This window comes from Tiliqua scincoides, chromosome 3, assembly GCF_035046505.1.
Source record: "Tiliqua scincoides isolate rTilSci1 chromosome 3, rTilSci1.hap2, whole genome shotgun sequence".
Lineage (NCBI taxonomy): Eukaryota > Metazoa > Chordata > Lepidosauria > Squamata > Scincidae > Tiliqua > Tiliqua scincoides.
The window spans coordinates 209,097,745-209,113,538 of NC_089823.1; the positions used below are offsets into that span (position 1 = coordinate 209,097,745).

A 15,794-nucleotide genomic window follows, 5' to 3' on the forward strand; every position below is an offset into this window, starting at 1 on the left:
TCAAACACAGTAGGATTTACTGGTGACTAAGGGCCGATCCTGATCCTGTGCTCACCAGCTTACCGCCGGTACACACTGTCGCAAAAGTGCTGTAAGGCATGTTTGCGAGCCTTATGGTGGGCCCACTGCCAGAGGTAGCCCAGTGCAAGCTCACATTTGACCAGCTCATGCAGTGGGCCTGCGTTCCACTGCCCAGTGGTCGCATGGATCACCAAGCGGTGGAGAGGTGAGTCAGGGTGGGGAGGAGGTGTTCCAGGGCAGGAGGAAGGCAGGGAGGAGGCATGGTGGTAGGAGGGAGGGGGTGAGACCACTGGCGCTCCGCTCCACTGAATCCTGAGTCACGTATTGGGCTGTGCAGTCCGACACAGAGCTCTCCAATTCTGTGGCAGCTCCAGAGCTGCCATAGTATCAAGTAGTCCCATGTGAAGCTACTTCCTTTACTTGGGGGGAAGGGACAAATGTGCCCTTCTCCCAGGGAGATGACGGTGGCTGCTCAGGGAGTGTTGGATGTTGCAGCAGCCATTTCACCTCCGTGGCAGTCCCACACTCAGCTCAGGATTGGGCTGTAAATGTGAATATAATTCTGTATGTCTCAGATTAACAGTGTGAGCTGCTGTATAAGTATAAACAGGTTCAGCTTCCTCCTCCTCTTGGGTTACCAGTCCAGATTATGATAATGGGAATGGATTCAGTTAGCTAGACAATGGATTAGAATCAGGTACAGATTTGAAAAGATAATTCGTTGGAAAGACACATCCTAGAAACCACCTAAGAAGAGTTCCATCTTTTATTAAGTTTATAAATTAAATAAATAAATTAAGTATTAATTTACTTCAAGCAGCCATAGCAGGACATTGCACCACAAGAATGATGCTTTGCGCAGTGGGCTTTAACCAAGTGCCTGACTAAGGGTCCTGTCCTATTCAACTTTGCAGCCCTGATGCAGCTGTGACAACAGGGTGTGTGCTGCATCCTGTGGTGGTGGGGCAGTCACTGAGACCTCCTTAACCCATTTTTGCCTGGCCCACAGGTGTACACATTTGGTCCCTGTTGCATATAGGGATGCAGCTATCACTACCCCTATCGCATATAGATGCAGCTATCACTACCCACTCTGCCAAAGATCTCCAGCAGCTCATGGATCGTTTTAGCAAGGCCTGCCAAGATTTTGGACTGACAATCAGCCTGAAGAAAACACAGGTCATGGTTCAGGATGTGGACTCACCTCCCTGCATTACAATCTCTGCGCATGAACTGGAGGTTGTCCATGACTTTGTGTACCTTGGCTCAACAATCTCCGACACTCTTTCTCTCGATACCGAGCTAAACAAACGCATCGGTAAAGCAGCTACCACGTTTTCCAGACTCACAAAGAGAGTCTGGTCCAACAAGAAGCTGACGGAACATACCAAGATCCAGGTCTACAGAGCTTGTGTCCTGAGTACACTTCTGTACTGCAGCGAGTCATGGACTCTTCACTCACAACAGGAGAGGAAACTGAATGCTTTCCACATGCGCTGCCTCCGACGTATTCTCGGCATCACCTGGCAGGACAAAGTTCCAAACAACACAGTCCTGGAACGTGCTGGAATCCCTAGCATGTATGCACTACTGAAACAGAGACGCCTGCGTTGGCTCGGTCATGTCGTGAGAATGGATGATGGCCGGATCCCAAAGGATCTCCTCTATGGAGAACTCGTGCAAGGAAAGCGCCCTACAGGTAGACCACAGCTGCGATACAAGGACATCTGCAAGAGGGATCTGAAGGCCTTAGGAGTGGACCTCAACAGGTGGGAAACCCTGGCCTCTGAGCGGCCCGCTTGGAGGCAGGCTGTGCAGCATGGCCTTTCCCAGTTTGAAGAGACACTTGGCCAACAGTCTGAGGCTAAGAGGCAAAGAAGGAAGGCCCATAGCCAGGGAGACAGGCCAGGGACAGACTGCACTTGCTCCCAGTGTGGAAGGGATTGTCACTCCCGAATCGGCCTTTTCAGCCACACTAGACGCTGTTCCAGAACCACCTTTCAGAGCGCGATACCATAGTCTTTCGAGACTGAAGGTTGCCAACCAGTTTTGCATATAGGTAACATTGGGCAGAAATGGTTTAAGGTAAAAGAATGTTTGTTCCTTTCCCTTGGGGCTGCAATGTGGTCTGCATCAGCACTGGATAGAATTGGACCCTAAACCTCTTAAGAAGAGACTATTTGGACTTTTACTGAAATATTTATTGCCCAGGAGCTGGTGTGTCAGGAAACCGATCCATAAAAGACAGAATACACATGGAACTGTCTTATGATACTTGCTAATACTGCAGAGACAGACTTGACTCCATGTTCTTAGGTTGTCAGACAGCCCAATCCTACATCCCTCCCAAGTCAATGCAAGTGTACTAGTGGGGTGTGTGCTGCATACCTGTTGCCTCCATTGCAGACCCCCGCTTGGTGGGCTCAGGGAGAAAAGTTACTGCTGGGGAGAGTTGGGGGTGCCTGGACCTACCCTGTCCTAGAAGAAGTCGCAGAGGCTTAGAAAGGGGTCTGCACCAACAGTTTATTCACATTTTTACACTCATCTGGCCCCTGTTACGTCACAGGAGCCAGTGCCACGTCCATTTACAGAGATTCGCGTCTGGTCCACTTCACAGGTGCTGGGGTGGAAACAGTCCTTACGCCCTGCCTGGGGTGGGTCATTCCAGATGAGTAGGACACTCCATTCTCCAAAGGGGCTCTGGGAGCCTCTCCCAAGCCAGAGACAGACCTCAGCAAGACTGTGGGGCTGGCAAGTTTACGTGTTTGTGAGATATGCTCTGCTTTTCAAGAATAGTGCCTGTAATTGATTTATCTAACCTGGTGCCTTTACCATCATCTTTTCTGTCTTTGCTTCCTGAGATGCTTTCAATCACAAATACCAGAGACAGGAACGCAGGCCTTCTGCATGCAATGTGTCAAGGTGTGTGCTCTACCCACTGAGTTGTGGACCTCCTCATGTGAAACAGTGACTGGCTCCAGGGTCACCCATTGATCTTCATCCCTGAACGCAGATCTGTCCAATACAAATCCAAAACTTGTGTGCTGCATACATACAGTTCATTACATATGTATATTGTATACTCCTGTATGGGTCTCTTACGTCAGGAGAAGGCAAAACACGATCAGCAACTGTTTTGAATTGATCACATTTATTCAATATTCTTTGAAATAAGCAAGAATTTTGAAGCATATAAGCAATCAAATAGAGCCACAGAAAATACACACATGTATAAATAAGATACACTATGAGAAATACACAATATTGAAACAAAATAATACTGTTCATTGACGACATTTGAGAGACAAACAGTTCAAATTATATGCTTTGTTTACTGGCACTATAAAAAAAACTTGACTTTATAAAGAAAAATATAGATCCAATATAAAGGCTTAATCCTGAACACCATGAAATCAATAGAAATTATTCTAGTCACTTCCAAGGCAGCAAGATCAACCTCTTTATTTGCCTTAATAGGCATTTCAATTATATCTTATTTTTATAAAGCCTACCTTGAATACTATTACAAAAATGACCAACATCAACTCGAGTATGTTTCAGCAACTTTCTGGAACATAATGATTAGTTATCCATGCACAAAATTGGGAGAAAGCTAACTCATTCCGTTGAGAATAATTTGTACTAGATTCCTTTTCACAACACAGACATTTCAGACTTCATTTTTCAGTATGGATATATCAAGTTTTACGTTTTTTTCCTAAGTCTACTAAGAATGCTGGCACTGTTATGTCAAAGAGAAACTTGTCATTGCTTAACATTTCATATTCATTCTGTAACAACCACAAAAGTTCATCTGAGTTTGGTAAAACCACATACTATTGTTAGAGTTTCTAAAGCTGAAAGTACATTAAAAGGTAAACCATGAACTTCACAAATTCAGTTTTAAAATATTTTCCCCCAAACTAAAAGCTGCAGAAAATTTGTTCTTAAATAATCTACAGAAAATTCTGGAGCAGCTAACATTGTAAATTTCTTACACTTTCTTCATCTTAAAAATATTTGAATTAATTCAGTAGCCCATCCTTTTGAAAAATAATCCCAAAAAACTCTGAAGTGAATTACTAATCTTTTGTTTTAATCAGTGTGACCAAAGGTTTGTCATCAGGACTGTAATCTTCATAAGCAATTGGGGTTGCATCGTACATTGCAGGTCGAGATTTCTTTCCAAACCTAGTCCAAAAAGATGAAGGAAAAAGAGTGAGTGGAAAAGCCAACTCATAAATGTTGATAGTAGTGTTGCAATGTCACCATTATGTCAAATTAACAACTGCTAAAGACAACAACTGTAAATTAAGTGAGGGATATTCATGACATGAACATGTATTGGTTAAAAATGTTCTAAGATGGGCAGCCCAATCCTAACGGCTGCAGCGCCCAGAGGAACAGCAGCGCCAAAATGGTGCTGGAGGTCATCTCAGGGGATATACTTCCCCCAAGTAAGGGTGCAGGCCCTGCAACGGGGCTTCTGAAGCACACGCTGGCAATTTTGTCAGCAAAGACTTGAGAACCTCCACGTCTGGCTGAAAAGCCTGAAATGGAGGATAGGAGCCAGCAAAGGAGGCCTCCACCAGTCGCACCCCCCTCCTGGGCCAGTTCCTCCCCTGCACCACCCTATCCCTGCCCCGTTACACCTCTCCCACCCTGAAAGCCTGCACCACTGCCGCATGCTCTTACATTGCTCCAGCAGCTGTGCATCGCTGGGACCAGCTGGGTGTTGGCCCTGCGCCAGTGCTCCCTCATCCCATGGTGCAGTAAACAAGCTTTACAGCACTTTTATGACATCTGACACTGGAATTCAGCGCCAGCACTAAGCGAGTATAGGATTCGACCCTAAATGTGTTTTAAAGCTACCTAAAGAGTAAGTTTATATAAACAGCAGATTCAATTAGTATTTTTTTTTTCCTGGATTGCATCAATTGAGGTCACAAGTGGTGGTGGGGAGTTGTAGGCTTGAATTGCTGTATGTATAAAACTTTCACATCAAAAGCGGCATTTCAGTGTAGCCTTCTATGTGCATTGATTTCTTTTTTTTAATGGGGAAATTTTCAAACATGTAATTCCAAATCAGTAGCCTGAAGAATTAAGGTTCGGGGAAGGCTTTAAAATGTTTGATTGCATAAACTGGTCCAAAGGCTACTATACTAAGGAAAAAGAACAACTTGGGAACAATATAAACCAAAGCAGCTCAGGCTTCTGTGTTGCAAGTATGGCTAAATATTTCTCTATTGGCCACAATAATCCAATGATTTAATTAGTCAAGCAGGAAGTAGGAATATGCAATCACTGATCTAATATCCTTTCTGGTGTGACCCTTACAGCATAGTCCTCAGAAAACTAATCTGCCAGGGAATGGGGAACAGAATCCAATCTAATCTGGGAGGATCAGGAAGCGGCAGCCTGTTCCTCATGTAGGAGTGAGCAGACTTCAGTCTTATATCTTCTGCCTTTTTTTTTTTTTAAATGATAATTCCTGAGGTTCACAAATGTCTATGAAATTTACAAAGTGGGTCTATTTAGAATTTCTTTACAGTTAGGACATACAGTGATCTCTGTTAACTGGTCCTCATTATACACTGTTGCCGATTCACATAAGCTGCATCTTCCCGGACCAGACCCTGATCTGTCTAGTCCCATGTTCTTTACAAGGATGCCAGAGAGTAGATCATGTTGTGTAGCCCACCAGAAATTGGCCGGTAATCTACTGATGGACCACATAATAATAATAATAATAAAATAAACTTTATTTATATCCCGCCCTTCTCCCTAAAAGGGACCCATCCATCTCTATTCCAGGAGAGACATTTGTCAGAGAAAAAGCTAACAGAACAACAGTATGGAAAGATTATGGTTCCTTAATAACAGAAAAAGAATGTGCAAGTGGACCATTACCACAACATTTTTGTCTCTTTTGGTAGAGGGTGAGAAAAAGTATAAAACAAAAAAAATTAATCGGGAAAAGCAAGTTGTTATGCAAACAGCAGGAAATGTTTGCACTCTTAAACCACATTAAAAATAGCAAGGTAATGCCTTAACTTTATATAGTAGAAATGAGAAAGAAATCTTATCCTTCACATCAGTCTTTCAGCCCAATCTTCACCTCGCCACCTCCCGGTGGAAAGGCTCCTACGACAGTGCTGACTGCTGTAAGGCAGCCAGCACCTGTCACAAAAGGCGCTCTGTCACAATGCGAGTCAGTGCGCTGTCGGGAGTGCCAGTAGGAAGGCCAGAACCATCCTGTCCCTGCCAGCAAGGGAATCCCTGCTTGCCAGAAGAAGTAGGATGACAGGGCAGGCAGGAGGAGGAGGCAGGGCGGCAGAATGAAGGTGGGGAGGGGGTGGAACAGGGCGGGGAGGGAGGCGTATTGGGGATGAGGAGGCTGTGGGAGGGGAGGATACATCGCAGGCGGCCCATGATGGATCTTGTCCCTTCCAGCAGCAGCCTCCCCGCCCCATTTTTCAGTTTGCCAGTGGACGTCTGAAGACACCCATTGTGGGTCAGGAGGTTTATGGGCAGGTAAAGGGATTTTACAATCCCCTTCCTTGGCTGAATCCCTCCTCACCACGGTTGCAGCGTTTGCCAGTTTGGCATCACTGCGATGGTGGGGGGGGGGGTAAAAGAATAAGATTAGGCTCTTTGTCTCATACTCTTTATGCAACTTGTCAGATAATTACAACAATAAATATATCGTGAGTTCCGTGATCCTTTTCAAAAGTTATATTTCGAGGTCTAAATTGCGCCACCACTGCTACTAGTCCCCCAAACAAGGGGGGAAAAATACAGGCACCTAATAGCAGTGGTGGAGGGATTTAGATTAGGGAAAATGATGTAAATGAAACTGCCCCTTATCCAGGGCTGCATTAAAATAAAACTGAAGTGTTGGAAGGTCTGATCATGGATATCCTGCACCTCATGTTTAACCATCAGAACGCATGTGATGGAAATCCACGCAATTCCTTGCATTTAGCAAACAAAATCAGGCAGAAAGGTTCCAGCCAGGCCTTCCTCCTAACATGCACGTTTTCTATGTGGATGGAATTGTTTTGTAATGAGGAGCATTCAAACATGTCTGCTCCACCTTATCTGCCCCTTGTGACAACTAGGCTTTATTTTAGCCTTTACCCTCCTCTCCTCCCCCAAACGAACCTGGCATGTCGGATGGAGGCAATGGCATTACTGAATTCACTGTCAATACTTCTGCAGTTGTAGAATTCCTCATATGCTGGCCTCGATGAGCCTTGATATTCAATGCGACTGATGCGACAGATCCCCACAATGAGGATGATCAACATCAGGACAAATGCTACACACAAGGCTCCAATTATAATGTAGAGAGAATGTCGTGGCATGTTTGTCAAGCTCTCTGCCATATGCCCAGACTTCCACTGAAGATCTGAAAACAAGAAAAACCAATTATTTTCAACATTAACAGGGTTGATGCTTCTTTCTAGCACAAAGTATGCATTTTGTTTCACACACCTGCAATTTTTCTCCTTCTTATTCTGATGGAATTTCATTCTACATGGAAATCTATACAGAATGTCAGAAGACATTGAACTACTGTAAACAGATTATTGAACTCATTCAGAATTTCACCTAGATACAGGCATACTGCTACCAGCTTGTGGTGGGTTACCAACACCTTGGAGAAAAACAAATGGCAGGGTCTACTACTAGAAGAGGCCTCCTGCATAGATGAATCAGAGGAACTGCTTGTGGGAAGGACAATAGGGTTGTGTGGGTAGGCTTCCTGTAGATTAAGTCATGCCAGGAAGTTGCCTCTTCTGTTCTCCACATGTCTGGACTGTAGCATTTCCATCTTGAGGAACTGCTTCTGTTGAGCCTATTTAGACCCAGTATTGTTCTGACATTCCTCTTCTTCCTGGGGACAGTGAAGAAATGACAGCAGATTCCAAAACCAGTCTGCCCCTGAGTGATGGGCTAGATGGCTCCAATTTGGAACTAGGTGATCAATTGCTCCTAGATCCTCCTCCAGGTCCTCCCAGGACAATGCTGTATGCCCCGCAGTTGACAATATATATGTACTTTACCTACATATTTTCATTCAAGGAGCAGATACAGCTTCAATGGGCAATTTAGATCCAGAAAATAGCATGGGAAGAGGTTTAAACACCCTCCCCCAGTGCCATAGCTACAATCCAGTTCAGCCTTTCCATGGCTACTCCTTAGTGTTAAGGAGGCTTGCCCAAAATGCCTGAATGGCTACCTAGTGGTACTGTATTCAAATGTATCAATATCTTTGCCATGTCTTTGAGTTTGGCTTTGGTCAGAGAGTGTTGTATCCAAAGTAACTTCCATTTTCATAAGGCGAGGGGTGATTTTAATCTATTTCTCCTTAACCCTGTAGTCTTTGGCACCCCATACTGTTCTGTTCTTATGAATTCTCTGATCTTATGCAGCAATTTCAGGAAGCAACCAGGGTTTGCCAAGGTAGCAATGGTAATGTTCACCTCTGCAAGCTTTCTTCAACATGTACCCCTTAGATCAAATTCAGAATACTTTGCATCATTTAAAAGGTCAAGTTAGCTGTGCAAGATGTGATTTTTGTGTGTGCTTGTTCTTTTGCATAGTGGCTTTATGAATAAAGCACTTAACAATCCAATGGTCTGAAAGACTGAATATTCTGTTTCCTAGTGAATACAAAAGCCCAGCTGTGAGTTTTGTGTTTCAGTCTTGGAAGCAGCTGAGATGCCATTTGAAACAGTTACAACAAAACTGGTACATTGTATTTAGAAATATGGAACATGAATAAAACCAGATTGCTCCAGGCATATGCCCAAATATATATGAGATGGTGTAATGTATTTACTATTTATCCATTTTTACTAGTAGCATTGTTTCTTGGGTTGATACCACTGCACTTTTTCAATTATGTCCTAGAAAGAGCATATTATTTTCACAACAATATTAGTAGGCATAATCCTATCCATATTTACTCAGACGTAAGTCCCACAAGTTCAAAGGTAAGTTCACTGCCAGATAAGGGTGCATAGGATTGTAGCCTTAACAGACTACTCACACTCCTAATGGGGTCTATCCAGTAGGTCATACAAACAGAAAGTGCAGGTTAATATGGTGGAAAAGATGTTCCATCTATTTTTTTTGGTCCACATATGAAAGACATAAAATGGCTTTGTAAGCTGGATATTTGCATCTGCAACACGACTCTGTCTTTATTGGTTTATTGATGGACTGAGTAAGGTCAATTCACTGACAAACCAAGAAACCTTATTGCTTTGATCTAGAATGTTGTATAATGCACCATAAATGTGAACAGAGGACACATTTGAATTAAAGCAGATCAATGTTTCTCATAGCTTTTTTATCCACACCGAGGAGAGGCTCAATGAAGGTTACTAAAAAAACTTCTCAGTAAATGAAATCCTCATTCCCAATTTGTTCTAGTCAGTGATTTCTGGAAGGTCAGAGTTAATTATATTGGGCAGATCACTATAAGATTTTTTGGTGCCTTTGAAGTATCTGATACCAAGCACAGTTGAAAAGGAGACAGTGTACTAAACAAGCTTTTGGTAACACTTAGGTTTAGGACTACACAACTGCTGAAGTTGAGCTGCTTAGGGATTTGATATGATACAGCTTTTGATGCCTTCAGTGCAGGTGTTCAGGGCTTTTCATTTTTGCTATGGTCTCTACAAAAACCTGCAAGAGGTATTCAACCAGGGACCATAGTGAGATACACCATTCTAGGTCTCCGTTATCAATAAAACAACACGTAATCAATACTTACGTATTTCACAATTTGCTCCAACCCAGCCATGTGGACAGTGGCAAGTGTACCCATTGGGTTGGTCTATGCACATTCCGCCGTGATGGCACGGGTTGCTCTCACAATCATTTATATTGATTTCACACTCTTCACCTTTAAAAAAAGGAGGGTGCATTTATATTGCAAATGTAGATGGATAATGCCATGTTTTCACTTCTTTCAGACACTAATAACACAGGCCTACAAAACTGAGGGTCAGAAAAGTTTTTCCCAAACTTTATGGTGGTGTGATATGAATTTGGGGTGCCAATTCCAAAAATAGCATCCGTTTTGCCCTATCACGTCTAGTTTTGGAGACACGGCATAGCCTCATTAGTGAATGGTTCAAGCAGCTTCCTCATAAGAAAGCATGGTGTAGGCTTCCTCATGAGGAAGCTGCTTGAACCATTCACTAAAGAGGCTATGCTGTGTCTCCAAAACTAGACGTGATAGGGCAAAACAGATCCCATTTTTGGAATTAGCACCCCAAATATACCTAGGAATTGGTGTAACGTTTAAGGAAGCAAAATGTGTGTTGGCCTGTGTAATCAACATGTTATTAGCACCACAAAAAGTTGGTCCCAGCATTTGTTTTACATATGATACAGTACACAGCAGTTTGTGAAGAAAATCTATGTTCTTTTGCAAGCAGATATTACAAAATTCACTACTTGTTCCTTGTTATAAAAAAATCAATTGGAACAAGCTCTCTCCAGGGCTGCACAGGAGTGAACACTATTGAAATGGCAATCAAAATATAGACTGGTGCAGAGCAGGGCATCTACATAGCAAAGCAGTCCAAATGCCAATAAAAAGTGTATAAATAGAATGTACAACAGCACTATCATTGGAACTAAAGCTTGAAACAGGCTGCTATTTCCCCCATGAGGAAAAACATATGGATACCATGTCAATATTGAGAGGGCATACAAACATGTTCGCTAGTGCAGAGTGGTTCTAATTCCACAGACTAATAATAGAATCACAACGTATTTATTCCTGATTGATAAATCCAGAAAAAGAACTTGGGCCCCAATCCTAACCAACTTTCCAGCACTGGCATAGCATTGCCAATGGGACATGTGCTGCATCCTGCAGTTGGGTGGCACTCACGGAGGCCTCCTCAAAGTACGGGAATGTATGTTCCCTTATCTCGGAGCTGCATTGCCCTTATGTTGGTGCTGGAAAGCGGGTTAGGATTGCACCCTTAATGAAGTATTGCACATTTACATTACATTTATACATTTTTGCATCTTCTTGGATGGTAGGTAGGAAATGCTCCTTGAAGTGGAAAGACAACGTAGCAGGAGCAAACTATAATGACTGTTAGCTTGCACATATAGGTGGTGTTTAAATTAAAATGGATATATGACAACGTATTTTACCAACCTCTCTTCCCAAGGATTTCAATGTCTGCTTAAACTCTGCAGTTTCTATTCTAAGCATGTTAGAGAACAGAACTTGTAACTTATTGTAAAGTCATACGGTGATGCTCATTATATGTTTAGAGGCAATGTCATAGTAAAAGAAAGCTTGAAAGAAGCTATAAACGGTTTCTAAAATTTGATACGTATTATGTTCAGTAAGCTATGGAATATATGCTTTAGCAATTTTTTTTCACACAGGCCACTTCAGGAATAACACTAAAAAAAATTATAGCATCTTATGAGCTCAGGTCAGTCTCCACAAGCAACACCGAAGTCATTGCCCAGACATAAGAAATTCAATAATGGAGAACTAGTTAAACCTCTCTTGAGAGTAAGAAGTAAGCCTCGGCGTGTGTGCTTCTTGCATTAATTTTAGTAGGAGAGAACAATTACTTCATACATTTATTACTATTATCCATTAGACTAGAAAGATGAATATAGATAACAACACCTTCTTCCTTTTCCCTAATTTGTACTGTATTTTTCAGAACTACAATGAATATCAATTACTGCTGGGGTTTTTTTTCTGTAAAGTAAAATATCTAGTATGAAAATTGGCCACTTCTTTAAGGGAATAATAGAGTGGGCAGATAGCATTGCATTTATTTGACACTGCCATCTTTTGTATATTCTGAGGAATAATTATGCATATTATGTTATTTACAAAATTACTTGCCAGTAAATCCAGGTGCACAGATGCAGGTAGCATTTAGCCCTTCACTGTCGCAAGTACCACCATTCTGACAGCTGATGTTAACACAAGCGTCTTTATATAGTTCACAGTGTCTCCCTGAGAATAACAAGTGATCATGGATGATGTTAACATTGTTCATATTTTAAAAAATCAGAATGCAGGGATCATCTGAAAATGGAGTAGTTCTGTTTTTCATGAAAAGATGACACACAGTTTTCACCCAGATATACCAATATAATCATAAATTTGTGTCTGGAACTCAAGTGAGACCACAGTAAGGCATGGCCGACAAGTCTCTCAAAATGGATGAGAGAAGCAAGTTAAGAGGGAAGGATTTAGAATATTTAATAACCAAACTTTAATAATCAGCTGGAGATACACTAAAAAAGGAAATTTAATTGGGACCAAAATTTGTCAGTCATGCATTACCATTCCATCCCTCACTTCCCAGGTTTGGAATACTTTCAAGCCACAGTCAGTGAGGCTGTCAACCTTTCAAGGTTGTTGAATACATGGCAAAAAAAGCATCAACTGGCCATGATTTAATTTGAGTGAGATATTTGAATTTGCTTGTATCACTAAGACCTGGGTGTATGTGGCATCTACCAATGCTCAGATAGACCCAAATGGGTCCTTAATGCAGCCTCAGTGAAGAGCAGGAAGCAGAGTCGTGATGATCTGTAAAGATAACTTGGCCCATCAAAAGTATTTTTACTACTTCCACTTTTGTAGGATACACATTCCTGGGATTGGCAGCATTTATAGATTGATTATGATGTTAACATTGTGGGGTAGTGTCAAACTATCACAGGCATCCACTGGATACTGAAATCCAAACTGGAACAGAATTTCCAGAATTCCCTATCCCCACCCACCCTTTGGATAGCGTTTTCTACTATAATGACAGCATTGCTTGAGAAAACTACATTTCCCAAAGGTTACAAGGCCTTTCATCTTTGTGTACTGCAATGAGACCCACTCCTTTTCCCAATGGATGGATCACCATCACTATTGCACCTGCTGAGGTTAAAAGGGAAGAAGGTTGGGCAGCTGGGGAGAGATGAGCTTTGGGTTATCACAGGGGAACAAACTCAGCTTTGGCTCAGAAATAAGTCTACTTCCTGGATTGCTGGAGTCAGTTCAGCTTCTTTCCAAGCCAAAGTGAGCAGAGGTGGGGATTACCTATCTTTAGTTTCAACACATCTCTAATTTAAATGCTGCACGGGAAAGAGATGTCAGAAAGGTAAAACATTAAATGTGTTGATCTCATATTGAAAATGAACTCAAACCATTCTATCTATCCAATATTTCTGTATCATTTAAGCTTCATCCTATGTTAGGGAAGATCACACATATTTGGTGGATTTTCAATAAACTTTGTAAATCCACTATGTTAAAGCAAAATATTCCTTACCTTCATATTCAGCAAGACAGACACATTCATAGCTATTGACGAGATCTCGGCAGGTAGCACCATTCTGACAAGGGGCTGAAAGGCACTCATTATATTCCTCCTCACAGTAGAGCCCATGGTAACCTATCACACACAACAGGAACAAGAGAACAAATCAAACTGTGTACCAGTAAATGATAATAGCTTCACCATCACGGAAGGCCAGAGATGACTATTAGCTGAAATGGATGAAATGTGTAGATAAACCTCCGCACAGAAAAGGGTTTGCAGCTGGTTTCTGCAGAAATCAAGACCCTTATATATTTCGTAGATTGAATTGAAGTATTTCAGTCTGCTACTGAAGAGGCTGAGCACCCCACAGCAATCCAAACAAGTTGTGGCAAACACAACGTTGGCTATAGTATGGAAACAAACAGGCTACCTTTTCATAATTCATTTTTCCACTGTGGAAGTCTAAGATGCAATAATAGTAGAAATCTTAGCAATGCTTAATACCACTTCACACAGAAAGTGGATGCCATGTCCAAAGTAACTTTGAAGTATAAGTCCGCATGAACTACATAACATTTAGAATCGTGGTAAGTGTCACAGGTCTGAAGTTGGAGCAGGCAAAACAGCATGAACATGTGGTAGCTGGCATGAAATCGGTACAATAGGAAAGAAAGCAATGTGATGGGGAAAACAACCCATAAATACTGACAAGAGCCCCCAGTTTGGTTGGACAAATTATGGAATTGCTCACTTCGTGCCCACTTATTATTCCACCACGTATCAGTTGAAAAAGAAGACAGCATGGATTACTTATTCAGATAACTTTTTTATTCCAAGTCTACTGTATTTTCCATTGTACACATACATTTATTCTGATTTTTAGATAAAGAAATAACAAATTATTTGTTCCTTACTTTTACTGCCATGCTTCTAGCAAAATCTTCCCTTATTTGAGAACCATGAACTAATATGGTTAGCCCATGGTTGCATAAACTCCACTGTTTCCATCAGATTAGAGCAGGGGTGCCCAAATCCCAGCCTGTGGGCCACTTGCGGCCTGCTGCGGGTCCCCATTCAGCCCCCAGGGGGTCCCCCCATCTCCAATGGGCATTCAGCCCTCACCCCAGCCCACGCTGGCCCACCGCACCTTGTTTTTCCTTGCTGCCATTGAGCTCAGTGGCAGCGAAGGAAAGACAAGCCCAGCACGTGCGCAGGGCCTTTTAAAGTGGGAAGGTAACGTGAGACTTGCAGTCTCCCGTTACTTCCCACTATAAAAGACCCTGTGCATTTGCCGGCTGGTCTCTTCCTGCCTTGCCCAGGGGCTGGGCTGGGCTTGGCTCCCCTCCCCTCCTGCAACCTGAGCCAGGGGAGTGCAGGAGAGAGAGAGGTCTCCTGCGGGTGAGGGGAGGTCTCTCCCTGCCTTGCCCAGGGGCTGGGCTGGGCTTGGCTCCCCTCCCCTCCTGCAACCTGAGCCAGGGGAGTGCAGGAGAGAGAGAGGTCTCCTGCGGGTGAGGGGAGGTCTCTCCCTGCCTTGCCCATGGGCTAGGCTGGGCTGGGCTGTGTTCAGCTCCCCTCCCCTCTTGCAACCTGAGCCAGGGGAGTGCAGGAGAGAGAGAGAGAGAGATCCCGTGTGAGGAAGGGGAGCCCAGCCCGCAGCACATGCCTCAGAGCGAGGGCTGGTTGGCTGGCCACTGGCCAGCCGGCCAGGAAGGCAGGCAGGCAGCAGCAGCAGCAGAAGGGTGGTTAGGTGGGCAGGCAGGTAGGCAGGTAGGCATGCAGCTGGGCGAGCAGGCAGGCAGGCAGCCAAGCAGGCGAGTGGGCGGCCAGGCAGGAGCACATACCGCCCAAGCAAACGAGGGAGGGAAGGAGGGAGGGCGAGGGGGCAGGCAAGCAGGCGGTGTATGTGTGTGAAAGTGTGGAAGATCCCCCCTCCATTTGTGTGTATGAATGAGATCATAAACTGGCATGAAGATCTCCCCCCCTTATTAGGGTGAATGGAATCATAAATTGGACTGAATTCATTCATTCATTTTCCGTCTCTAATATAATCATTTATGTAAATTTGAAATGTAAATTAATTTTTTTTCCAGCCCCCAACACAGTGTCAGAGAGATGTTGTGGCCCTCCTGCCAAAAACTTTGAGCACCCCTGGATTAGAGCAACAATCTCCTTGCGAGCCCTACTAAAACAGATACTCTGCAGCTGCAATGATTAGTGAAAGTGAGAATTACTGTTCTTTATCAGATGCTAGGTTCAGTTCCATCTCACCAACGAAGAGGTTTTCACCTATAATACAATTTAGATGATTCAAAATATTCCAAGCATACACATTGGCTCCAATTCAGCCAATTCACCAATTTCTTTGCCAGTTAAGGGTATATGAAAATATTGGTTTGAATGCAAAGATCTTGCATTTCAGTCTGAACTCTCAAGTTAACAAGA

At 43.2% G+C, this 15,794-nt stretch overlaps 1 protein-coding gene across 1 annotated transcript in view; it reads right to left on the reverse strand.

Annotated features, from left to right (window-relative positions):
- Positions 1-3,240: 3,240 nt before the first annotated feature.
- Positions 3,241-15,794, reverse strand: part of DNER (delta/notch like EGF repeat containing) — a 150,391-nt gene continuing 137,837 nt past the window's right edge. Inside the window, exons 9-13 of the mRNA XM_066620820.1 lie at positions 13,362-13,484; positions 11,930-12,043; positions 9,809-9,940; positions 7,186-7,432; positions 3,241-4,212 (exon numbers count right to left, since the gene is read on the reverse strand). Coding sequence (XP_066476917.1) covers positions 4,104-4,212; positions 7,186-7,432; positions 9,809-9,940; positions 11,930-12,043; positions 13,362-13,484 — 725 coding nt within the window. The 3' untranslated portion in view covers positions 3,241-4,103. The remainder of the gene's footprint in view (positions 4,213-7,185; positions 7,433-9,808; positions 9,941-11,929; positions 12,044-13,361; positions 13,485-15,794) is intronic.